At 38.6% G+C, this 12,897-nt stretch overlaps 1 protein-coding gene and 1 long non-coding RNA gene across 2 annotated transcripts; both read left to right on the top strand.

The window, feature by feature from the left end:
• Positions 1-154: 154 nt before the first annotated feature.
• On the top strand, positions 155-2,520 carry LOC136435605 (uncharacterized). Its single transcript, XM_066429227.1, has 2 exons — positions 155-817; positions 2,278-2,520. The coding sequence occupies exons 1-2, from the start codon at positions 336-338 to the stop codon at positions 2,459-2,461; spliced, it is 666 nt and encodes a 221-aa protein (XP_066285324.1). The 5' UTR covers positions 155-335; the 3' UTR covers positions 2,462-2,520.
• Positions 2,521-5,990: 3,470 nt separating this feature from the next.
• LOC136434967 (uncharacterized) lies at positions 5,991-9,547 on the top strand. The gene is made up of 3 exons (XR_010755800.1): positions 5,991-6,132; positions 7,536-7,586; positions 9,493-9,547. It is a non-coding gene; the product is annotated as an uncharacterized lncRNA (long non-coding RNA).
• Positions 9,548-12,897: the final 3,350 nt, after the last annotated feature.

The following is a 12,897-nucleotide window of genomic DNA, read 5'->3' on the forward strand; positions in this document are numbered from 1 at the left end:
GAGCTAATAAGTTATTAGAGACTCTAACCTTCGAATTTCATGGTAGAAATGCTATATGTTGGTTGCTAAGTGTTTGGTTGTTTGCAGTTTTTAGATATATCGCTAAAGGGCGCTCGTGCACGGTGTTGAAGTTTGTACACTGTTACAGCTGTATATGCAAAGGCCACAGCGACTGGCATGCATATCTGCATGTGTCACCAGTCAGACCGGTGTCGTTTTCAACTGCGCACCAGTGTTACGTGATACGACTGCTAAACACCAATGAATAGTTGATACAGGCCCGAGCCGGAACTGACTTTTGCCATTTGTGACTCATTTCAGTTTCAGAGAAAAGCATGGCTGCCTTTGGAACAATAACCTACGCAGCAGCTCTCATATCCTGGTGCGTAGGACTGGCGTCCTTGACGCGGAGCCTCGAACAGCCACCGTCATGGCCTACAACTTTCTCGGTAAATTTTCACGAAGACCACTGGATCTGGAAGGTCCACCTCGCCGGTAACGCGGGCGCTTGGCACTACGACTACAGCAACAAGATAGCGAGATTCGACCATCTGCAAGGCCAGATAGATAATTTTTGCCACGGCCGCGGGTTGAGGTTGAAAGAATGGCGCGGGGACTGTCATCTTCTTTTCAACACCACGGACATGTTCGTGCACTACCCTGGGGAACGCCAGTGTTGCCGCGCCTGCGGGGTCGCCGAGGGGTGCACCGTACTGAAGCCGACCTGGATGGCGGGAGCTAAGTACCTCGGCACCGAAAACATCAACGGAACGGCGTGCCAAGGCTGGGAGACGGACGGGGCCGCGGCAACAGACAGGTTCGTCTTCACGAGCAATTATCACTTCTAAGTGCATTAAGGTTCTTTTTTTTTCTAAGACATGAATGAAAGTCTTAGAATAATTTACCATCTTATGCATATATAATTGTTGGGTCACCGTAGAGTAATAATTTATTAGCCTCCAAAAGGCATTCCTACGGGGGTATGGATCACGAGCAATTATCATTTTTAAGTTATCTTTTTCTAAGACATGAATGGAAGTCTTAGAATAATTTCTCATATTATACATATGTAATTGTTAGGTCACCGTAGAGGAGTAATTTATTAGCCTCCACCAGGCTTTCCTACGAGGGTATGGATCGTAGAAATCAGCAAAAGCGTGAAGGAATAATTAATATTGGCCAGCTTGGAGTCAGTCCACGGTGAATTTAACAATGCCCCACTCGGAAGTGAAACCCTCTGGTGGCCAAACTTCCCTGAAAAATATTCCCCCAATAGGCTATAGCAAGGAGGTTAAATATGGGATATAGTCGTCGTAGTGAAGTCTGGTAGAGACTAGTATCAGTTTATCAAAGTGTCATTTAGCAAACGTTGCATGTAATCTGAGACCGTAACGTTCCACTTGACACTAAAATAGCGTGGCAACTTGCCTAAACCTGTTAGGTGGTATTTGAAATATTGTTGGACAACGGTAGGGTAGGGACTCAGTCATCAGTAACCTTTAGCCTAAGGTTTTGAAGTCACGCCACACTCACCGCCCCTTTTGGTAAATATCACAGCCTTCAATGATCCACAATACAGGAAACGCTGACGAAGGGCTAAAAGATTTAGGACATCATTGAAAGGTCATTCACCAATCGATCAGTAGACCAACGTGGTAGTCAGCGTTTTCGGAATCACGTGGATTGCACAAGTCAGTGAGCAAATACTAGTATGCACAAAGTATTGAGCCTAAAATCCCCGAAAGGGTCTTTTCATTTGGCGTCATAGTAATTATAATTTGAATCAACGGCGACCAGTAATTGGATTATAGCAGCAAGCCACTGACATGTTGGCATGTACATATCGTAATCTATCAAACATGGCGCAAATGACGTCATATGACAAGCCTACATACAGACGCACTCCGTTCGTTGTCCGTGCAAATAATAGATAACCAATTGTCATGACGTCGAATTTACCAAATCCTTTCCGAACCGAAAAAGTGCGATTTCAACAATGATACTTGTTCCGTTGTTCGTCTGAATTGCTTTCGCTTCTATACTACACTTACCACTTCATTCTAGTTCCTTGAAAGTTGAAACTAAGAATAAAGTAGCAGTTCATGTGCAGTTTTATGATATCACAAGATAACACGATCGTAGTCTGACTGATATTTTGTTTGTTTGATTTTAACTGGGGTTTTTTTGTTGTTTTTTTTTGTTGTTTTTTGTTGTTGTTTTTTTATTTTGATTTTTTTTTTTTATATCAACTGTTTTAACATCTTTTCCCGACTCCAGGTGGTACCAAGCGACCGACGGTACTCCCTGTCAGTACTCGGAGACGATCAAATTCTGGCCGCACTCAAGTCACAACATCACGTTCAACATGAGTTCCTTCAGCCTAGACCCCATCCCAACAAGCGTCTTCGACATACCTGCATACTGCGATCGCAAATGCCCATTCCCATGGCGGCCTATATAATTTTCCTTCAGAACACTCAGAAACTACAAATTGTTCAATTTTTGTCGTTTTCTCTGGTTAGCAAATATACAGTCAAGTTTTTTCGCCGCCCTGCCGAAGTTTCGGCGGAACGTCTGTTACTCACCCCGATCAATCGAATCACGTGAATCGCACTAAAACTCAAATTCGTATCAGCCATTTCCCGAAAAATCGTGTGTTTTTTTTGCGTTAACGACTACATCTGACCAAACAAACTCGCCAGTGAGATGGTGGAAGGTGTCAGCTTCCAAAAGACGTTTTCAGATTGACAATTTTGGCACTTTGGAAGTGATTAAATCCGCCTGCGATTTAACTTCTAGTTTCTACTACTTTTCTCTAAACGTTAAATCGCAGGCGGATTCAATGTAATACTTCCAAAGTGCCAAAATTGTCAATCTGAAAACGTCTTTTGGAAGCTGACACCTTCCACCATCTCACTGGCGAGTTTGTTTGGTCAGATGAAGTCGTTACCGCAAGTTAGAAAGCGATTTGTCGGGAAATGGCTGATACGAATCTGAGTTTCAATGCGATTCACGTGATCGATTCGATTGGTCGGGGTACCGGTGTTACTTGCCCGACTTGTTCTGACTTTGCACTGCAGCTAGATGTCGCTAGGTGTCGCTGCAGTACCGTGGACAGGCTGCGGTCCCAAACGTGACAGAGCTTGTATCAACTTCTCCGTTTACTCATACACCACGTAATAAACATTTCCACGTATCCTATGACATGCTAAAAAAACATGAGGAACTATGGATAAGGCAGGAAGCAAATAAATCATTACCATGACAACAGAGACCGTACCGGACACAATACGCATGCGCCGCAAACATGTATGTTGTCATGGCAATGATGTTAATGTTTTCCACCTGTATGCCGTGGGATCCGTGGAAAAGGTGTATTCCAGCAATATCAACATATATAAATATGAACGTTTTAAAGACAACTCCAAAAGAAATTAACATATACATATGTAAACTTTACAAAAAAGAGGCCTACTATGTACCTTTACAATATCTACCTTTACTGTAAGATAGAACCTTAGTATGGTTGCTTTGTCTCCATTTACGAACGTCTTACTTTGATTGTTCATAGAGATTATCATCATAATCATCCACTGCATACAGTTATTGTTGTCACATTGTTTTGTGAACTGCAATAAACATTATAAAGTGCCATGATTTCCTGCTGCCTCGCACTTTGTTGTGTTGGTAGTCATTCCAGCTTCCGAAAATATGGCTACACCAAGTAATTTTTATGGATGAAGTCCGCGCGCGCATTGGTTTTGGTCTGTTCCAAGAGAAAAAAACAAGAAATTGCGCTTCCTGTAACTATGACCAAAGAGTTCCTTTTTTATTTAATATATTTCTGCAGGCCTGCAAAATCAATGGGATATGGAAAGAAACAGGACAGGACAACAACTGCTGTTCAACTTCAACTGATTTATTCAAATTATTGATTTTTTCATGATGGATCAAAGAATTGTTAGTTGTTACACTGTGTTCTCTCATTCAATTTGCGTCCTAACATGTGTCGTCGACTATTATATTTCAAATCTTGGCATCTTGTTTTTTTCGGCCCTTCTTGGTTTTTTTCGCGCTCTCGCATTAGATTTAGGGTCTCCAAAGGACGTCATCCATAAAAATTACTTGGTGCAGCCTAATTTCATCAGGTTGGTAGAACGTAGGATATTGGAGATTCTTTTAACACAACCAGTAACTCGCACCTACTTCGGCTACTTTAATAAACCGGTGAGATAGCAGTATTAAAGTCAGAAGCTCTGAGGAAGGTGTCTGACAGATACCGAAACGTCAGCAGGTGAGAATACTGGTTGTGTTAAAAGAAACTCCAATGCCCAGTCTTCCCAGCTGTTCTGATAATAATGATAATAACCTTTATTGTACATTCTTGCCCTATCACGGGCTAAGTACAGGCATATAGATACAAAACACATGGTAATGTTCATATAATGACACTGACAGGATTTCTAATACTAATCTAAAACAATGGTTCTAAAACTAGTCTAAAGCATAGGTTCGGCTTCTTCTCGTCTCTTTGTGATGTTAGAAATATAAAATGAGATGGAATTGTTTAATACTAGTATTGTATGGTCAAAACGCATGATAAAAATGAATATCTCGTTATTAGACATAAATTGAAAGTGTGGAAACGTTCCCATAATATAATCAAACAAAACATTCCTATCGTTGCTTATAAACTACAATCTGCAATAAAGTGGACTTCATCTTCTACCTTATTTAAGTTAACAAAATGGACAAATTCTTTGCTCCCGAGGTGTGCGGTTGTGCCTTCCTGATTCGATGCGCAGTTTTGTTTTGATGATAACTCGTTATGAACGTTAGTTGGCTTACATGAATTGGAATTTTCTTTGGGGAAATTGAAGCTGAAATTTTCAACTCTACAGATTCATGCTGCAAACTCGAATTTTAAGACATGGATATGAAAAAAGAAGAGGTTGCATACAATGCTTTTAAACGAAACCTGAATGTCAACAATGTCGTACCCAGGGTCAACGTTTCAACAAATATCCTGGGTTCGAGATTGGAATGTTGACGGCCACTTTACTGGTGTTTACTATAACTTTATTCGTCCGCAACTAAAAATAGTACCAACCTGTTATCATCATTAGATGAAAATTATAGCGCATTTTGTTACAAAGCAAAACTACAAAACATAATCATAACACAGACCGTGTAGTGAGCACGTCTAAAAGCCGAATAAACTTTTTGCCACGGCCGGGGGTTGAGGTCCACACGATACGCTAGACTAGAGTTAGTCCCGCCCGCAACCTGGTTGCCACAACTATGCTCATCCGCTGGAAATCATACAGGCATGACCAGAAGATATAAGGTATCAAAATACATCAATGCTCTCTCATGTTATCCCTAACGATACGCTAGATGACAGGATTTTGTCTAAAAAAACAATATACAAACCACAGGAAGGCTTGAATCTTCAAAATGTCTCAAGATTGTTTTAAAACACGATTTTTCATGTTCAACGCACAACTTTGAAGTTCATTCCTCCCAGGCGTTCCATCCGCCATGTTTGTTCCCGTTGCCATGGACACGGTGTTCTATTTACACAGATGACAACTAGCCAGCTCAAGAAGCAGGTGGGGATTTTTTCTCTCCGTTTGTAGGCTAGAAAATCAGCAAAATGATAACGAAAATTCACAAATCATAGTCAAAAGTTGCTCGTGCGTTTTTTTTACACAAAGAGGGGGCAGTAGGGTGACATAAATCGGACGTTTTCGGTCTAAATTGCAAAAAAGATGTTTGTGTTTTTGCCGCTGACTGAATAGAACAAGGTCAAAGTCACCAAGGTTATTACTACTTATGTAAGGACAACATCAGGGTATTTTACGCCAAATACAGCTTAAAATGTAACCCTGCATTGTTTTCTCGCAATATTTCAAGATTTAAAAACGTGTTGTATCTGTTTAAAATAGATTTACATCTGTTTTTGATGACATTTGTAGGTGTTTAAAGTTCATCTACTATAGAAGTCAAGTCATGGCGACTCAACAGTCTAAGGACGCTAGCGTCGAGAAGACATCGATGTTCCGGAGAATGGTCCAGAAATTGAAGAAAGGATCAACAGAAGACGACTTGGGAGTTGTTACTAAGATCAAGGTAAGATTTTTTTTTCTTTGATAAGCATTGTTTTAATCACCTTTGTACCGCGTTGGTGTTTATGGAACTTGAAGTAAATAACATCTTTCAAGTAGCCAACATTAAGTCATCATTAGTTTAATTGTTTTGTTTCTGACAAGGCCACGTTATGTATATTCTGTGAATGCCATATTGACGTTACTATTTCAATTCCAAAGTGTGTATAAAGACATTTTTTTTATTTTATAGGATATACGTTTGGTCTCAAAGAACCTCTTAAACAGATACCAAACTATAAAAAAATACATACCTATTCAATGTATATTTGCAGTGCATTCAAAGACATGCTTTATTGAATGATCTAAATGCGAGTTATAATTTGCAACATTTTGCCATTGAACCAAAAAATTGCAACAATCAAAATGATTATTTTCAGAAAATATCATTTGCAGAAGTTACATAAGGTGGCCCAAGTATAGAGTTGATAATTCTTGTATTCATTATCATAATTTATTCAAACATTTGAATATGTTTACTCCAGGCCACACCAATCAAATTTGATGGTTCTAGGAGTTTAGAAAATTCTTCTGAACTGGAATATCAACATGAAAACATCTAATCTGAGGGGAATCTGTACATTGGAACACTCAGTTTCAGAGAGTGAATATAGTCAAAAAAGAAGATTTTTCTCCCAGCCTTCTGTTTTCATATTGACTTCTTTCTACATTTTTTACCTTAAAAAATCTGAGAGCCAAAGAAATTAATTGGTGTGGTCTTACAATATTTTTTTGATTTGTTAACGTTATAGTTTGTTTTGTTCGCTTGTTTTTTTTTTTTTGTTATTCTTATTATAGCATGTTCCCTTTTTACTCAGACAAGTCAGAGAGGCAGCACAGAGCCCTCGTTAAGAGAGTAAGAACTCAGTTCTAGTCAGCTTTAGCTTAGTTAGCACTGGAGTCAGAAGTAGTCAGGGTTTTTATCATGAAACATGTAACAACAGATCCAGAACTAGTCTTCCCAGCTGTATATTTGTCTTTGCCACATACTTGTATTTGCACCATGTTTCTTTCTTGGGGGGGGGGGGGTTGAAGGGGGGGTCATTGAGTTGTTACTATTGCTAGAAAAATGAATGACTTCAAGTATAATGCAAAATTATTTTGCTTTGAAATATTTGAAATAATTTCTCCAGCAAATGCAACAACATGACATAGAGAATACTTACTATTGCTAGAAAAATGAATGACTTCAAGTATGATGCAAAATTATTTTGCTTTGAAATATTTGAAATAATTCCTCCAGCAAATGCAACAACATGACATAGAGAATGCTTGTATTTAAATTTCCAAAAGGGTATGTTGCTTTTGATTTTATGTAATAACAATATGATTACTGACTTTCTCTCTTATCAATTTTTTCCTTTGTAGGGCAAAAAGGTGCACAGGTTCTCTGCTGCAAAACCTGCAAGACCTCCAAAAGTAAGTAATTATTCAATAGTATAGTTGGAGAAATATTTCATACTTTATCATATAGAAAGACAGGTTAAAAATTGATCGTAAATCATACTTAGACAAAGAATTGTGGTCATTTTTTGTTTTGTCTGTCATCTAAATCTGCAAGACCTCCAAAAGTAAGTAATTATTCAATTGTAACGTTGGGTAACCTAAATTCGTGGGGTACTTAAAGTCGGGATTTTTCGAAAACGGGGTATTTAGGGATATGTGCTACATGCAAAATCAGTTATAACGCCAGCAATGCAAAGCAGATAGACTAACGTATTCAGAACACTGGCTGAAAAGCTTCGATAACCATGCATTAGAAGTTGGCGACGTCAAAAACTCTCCGTCCCTTATTGACAGAGTCTGGGGGCTTCGTGGGAGAATCACCCAGCACGGTTGTTCGCTGGTTTATAAGACAAATGTCACATCTCCTGCCTGCTAAACACAATTATTTATAAGACAACTTATTACAATCTCTTTTGCTAACCTGCAACTGGATTCTAAGTGTGATCAATCATCAAAACTCCTCTCTGTTGCTACAACCTACGGCACGTGTATTTTCCCGCCGCCATATTGTTAACCAGAATCCTGTTGTCAAGCAGACGACAAAGGTTTGTGAGGAACACTTTTTTGTCTAAATGCTGCGTGTGATAGTGGACTGAGGAAGATATTTTCCTCAAAGTTTGCTCCTAACACAACAAGGAACACATGGACATAGTAGTATTACCATTGCTACGGCATCCAGCTAACTTCCCATGAATAATGTAACGTTACACGTTGCCCGATGATGACGATGGGCCGACTTTGAGTGAAGTTCTACCGACTCAACACACGGGTTGTTCCCGAACTGGCCTGATGTGTGCGGTACGGCCGTTTCTTCGTGTATTTTTTTTACTTGGACACGTCTATATCCATAGCACTCTCCTCAAGCCAAGGATAGAACGAATAGCTGCTGTATAAAATGTGATTAGCGGTAAGATATTCAAGACGAATCTTCTCTCCCGAATTAATGTGCCCCCCTGTCCGACAGCACCACAATTGTGCGTGCGGCGCACGGTAGTTTCAAGTTGAAATATTATGGTGTCAGCACGACTAGAGACAAAATCTACCATATGTATGATTAGTGCAAAGATAGTACATGATACTGACAGAATAATAGAAAAAAAGGATGGTTTATTGTTCTGCTAGATTGATTTCAGTCAACCATTATCGGAAAAATCCCGAATTTAGGTTACCCAACGTTATAGTTGGAGAAATATTTCATACTTTATCATATAGAAAGACAGGTTAAAAATTGATTGTAAATCATACTCAGACAAAGAATTGTGGCCAATTTCTGTTTTGTCTGTCATCTTAATCCAAATTAAGGCATGTTTATTATGTGTATGATATTCAAATCCTTATCATTGAGAAATGTTTGTATGCTGTATGAATATGGAATACTTGTATTATATGAATATAAAATATTCATTGAATGAATCATCAGTGCTCTAGTAATCAAAATAAGTTATGCTAATTTGTATATTCAATTGCATATTATATAAAGCAAGGAATTTGCAGAAGCTCTAGATATTCAACGGAGGAAAAAGTTATCTGAACTTTTGTTTTCGTAACAGCTGTTGTATAAACCATCCATGAAATTTGCTAAGCCTTCAATCTTCAGTTTAGTTGCACATCTCTGTAATAAGAAATTCATATGATGAAAAAGAATGCTGTTAAGTCATTTTTGACAATAGACAAAAGACATATTTGTGGTGTCATGAATTTGCAACAGAGAGGTTACTGCACAAATAAAACCACCACAAACATTTCGAAATTTACCGTATGCCGTATCCTACATTATACTATTGTCATAGTGTACTGTAACTGTGCTTTATTTCTACAGGAGGCTACAAGAACAAGCCAAAGACAATCAAAAGCAAGAGAACGAGATTCTCAGGTAAGAACAGCCAGTCTCTACTGACTTCTGTCCTGCCCTTGGTGCTGAAGATATATCAACTCAAATAGAATGCCAACTTCTCATGAATAACGTTTCAACTTGTACCCTTGGTACTGAAGAGATATCTACTCACTGGCAGATGGAATGTCCATTTCTAATGAGATGAAATGAGCTGACGTTTCATCTAATAATGATAATAGAGCGTAAATGTGACATCAATCCTATGGTAAAATGGTAAATGTGACATCAATCCTATGCTTAGCTATCCACCATGCTTTTAGGGTTGCATGTTTTGTGGTGATCTTTTTATCGTAAACTTATCCCTAATCACAGCTACTACCACCCCCGGAAAACATTTCTTTTGTCGTCCATTGTTTACCTACTTGTTTGAACCATCAAGGATACCACAAACTCTAACATACTCAACAGTATGATGTAAACCTTCAACATGTACTTGTGATCTTTGACAGTGAAAATCAGGCAAGTTATTGTGCTAATTCACACTGATAGCCACATTTGCTACCATTTCCTGCATATCATAATATGTAAATGTTTCTATGGATTTCGTTTGCAGCAAATTCGCCAGAGGTCTCCAGATGGCCAACACGTAAGTTTACAAATAACAGTCATAAAATCACAGCATTTAATCTAGAAGTAGAACAAGAGCTCTGATCATTGTGAAATTATGCAAACTTGACTGCCAATAAACATTGATTTGAATTAGTGGATCTAGGATTGTGAACATCAAGAGAATGCTAAATGTTATGCACATTACTGATTTTGAATGGCTTCTTTAAAGACAAACTACCTAAGCTCTAAAGTCACACTGATTTTAGAGTTAAACAAGTTGTCAATACCATTTTAAGGTAAAGGGAGTGAAATATCAAGAAACACTTTTGACATTAGGTTCAACGAACCTGGACACAAGGTTCAAATCACCTGTCTTATGATGCTTAACATTGTTTCTTAATATCTTTCCTTAGCATGATCCGGCGCCTAGAAGAAAATGGAGAGAGGTATGTCCAAGTCGTCCAGTAATAAATTCTGGGGATCAGGATAATTCGGCCTTTACCAACTCGTCCTAGTCAACTCGGCCAAACATACTTATAGGATTAGGGTTCAGAATTAGGATTAAGTTCTAAGGGTTAGGGCCAGCCCAGGTACTGGAGCCGAGTTGGTCTAATTAGTCATGGGCGTAGTCAGTAGTCATGATTTAATTTGCAAGTTCTTGCCCGAGGGCTAATTGCAACATGAAACAATGCGTAGCAAGGGTATACTGTACAGATAGTGCGAGTTAACAATGTTGACTAGTAGAACACATGGCTATTCTAAAAGTCAATTTCTGTCACTTTACATGTATTTTTATTGAATTCACTGCCAATATCGAATATTTTGCAATAGACACATTTTGTTATGGATTGTGAAAATGCAATCAAGAAATTCATGATAAGGTTTAATTTTGTTATTTTTATCAAAAGAGTTTATACAAAAAATAATAAGTGATCTTAATTTGTTCTTTTTGTTTACTCTGACAGGGAGAGAACTGCATCAGCGGCAAAGATCGAGGAGCTGGAGAAGTCTCTGGTAGAGTTAAAAGAGGAAATACGACACCGGTGAGTTGAGTTCACATCACTCACTGACTCACTCACTCACTCACCAACCCACTCACACATTTACTCACACCTTTTTCTTATTCACTCACTCATTCACAACAAACACTCTGACACAGTCACACCTCAGTGATACACACTCACACTCAATCACACAATCACTGACTCACACTTAGTCATTCCTTTACTCAATCCCTCACTCATTCACTCAGACACACGCACACTCACTGACAGTCACTCACTAATACACTCACACTCAATCACACACTCACTGACTCACATTCATTCATTTACTCAATCCCTTACTCATTCACATACACACACACTCACTGACAGTCACACTCACTAATACACTCACTCAATCACACACTCACTGACTCACTTATTCATTCATTTACTCAATCCCTCACTCATTCACTCACATACACACACACTCACTGACACAGTCACACTCAGTAATACACTCACACTCAATCACACACTCACTGACTCACATCACTACCTCATTCATAATTTAAATTTACTCTAATCACTCACTCACTCATCACACACTCAATCAATCACTCACAAATCCACACACTATTCACTTACTCACTTATTTTATAGACTCCTTTGATCCTTGACTTGGGAATGACAGACAAGTATTATAATAAAGCTACTGATATCTATTTTTCATCCAATACCATATCAGAATAAGATGTAGCTGAATAGACCGTGTTGCAATCCTCAACAGAGACTTATTTATATTTCATTGTAACAATTGATTTCTTGTTGTCTATCTTGTGTAACACACCAGGGTCTCCCAGAAGGATGAGTTCATCCAGCAGCTCCAGGCTCATGTGGCCGTCCTGGAGTCAGACAAGGAAGGGTGAGTTATCTTTGTTTCAAAACTTCAGCAAAATGCTTATATTTTGGTGTAATACGTGTATTTTGATTTATAGGATATGGTGAGAACCTTGGCTTCATTAACTTGAAAGGTCCAAGCCCTCGGGTAAGAGTATCTGTGTCACAGTACATTTACAGATTTGCTGTGGGTTTTTTGTAATGATAAATCCAACTCATTAAACTCTCACTTCTCTTACCCAGGGAAAGAACTGAGGCAGCCTCAAAGATCAGAGAACTGGAGAAACGACTTGTGGATCAGGCTGCAAACACACGACAGCGGTGAGTTGGGTTCAGAAATTAGACTTACGCATTCACTCACACAATCACTCACACAATCGCTCACACATTCATTCAATCACTCACACAATCACTCACACTATCACTCACAAACTCACATAATCATTCACTCATTCACTCACACAATAACTCACACATTTACTCACACAATCACTCATTCACTCAAACTATTACTCACACACTGACACACCCACCTTATTGTCCCTAATGTTCTCAGACTTGGGATTGTCAGATGAGTTGTGATAATCATCAAACCCTCCCTTTGACAAGGTTAGGAATAAGATACTGATATCTAATGATAATAGAATATTATATCATTTTTCTAAGTACTAGCTACATGTATAATGAGAGTCCACTGTTGAAATCCAATTACGAAAGAGAGACTTTCTGAATTTCATATTTTCAGGATTGATGTTATTTTGTCCATTCTGTTCACCACAACAGAGTTTCCTTGAAAGACGAGGAAATTAAGCAGCTAAAGGCTCATGTGGAGGTTCTTGAGTCAGAAAGGAAGGGGTGAGTTATCTGCATTTCAAACCTTCAACGAAACTATATATAT

This window comes from Branchiostoma lanceolatum, chromosome 5 (assembly GCF_035083965.1).
Source record: "Branchiostoma lanceolatum isolate klBraLanc5 chromosome 5, klBraLanc5.hap2, whole genome shotgun sequence".
Taxonomy (NCBI): Eukaryota; Metazoa; Chordata; class Leptocardii; order Amphioxiformes; family Branchiostomatidae; genus Branchiostoma; species Branchiostoma lanceolatum.

What these genes read in the sequence shown, in the direction of transcription:
- LOC136435605 (XM_066429227.1), top strand. Translation starts at nt 336, where the DNA reads ATGGCTGCCTTTGGAACAATAACCTACGCAGCAGCTCTCATATCCTGG. An exon ending in GGGGCCGCGGCAACAGACAG is followed by an intron (nt 818 to 2,277) that starts GTTCGTCTTCAC and finishes TCCCGACTCCAG; the next exon opens with GTGGTACCAAGCGACCGACG.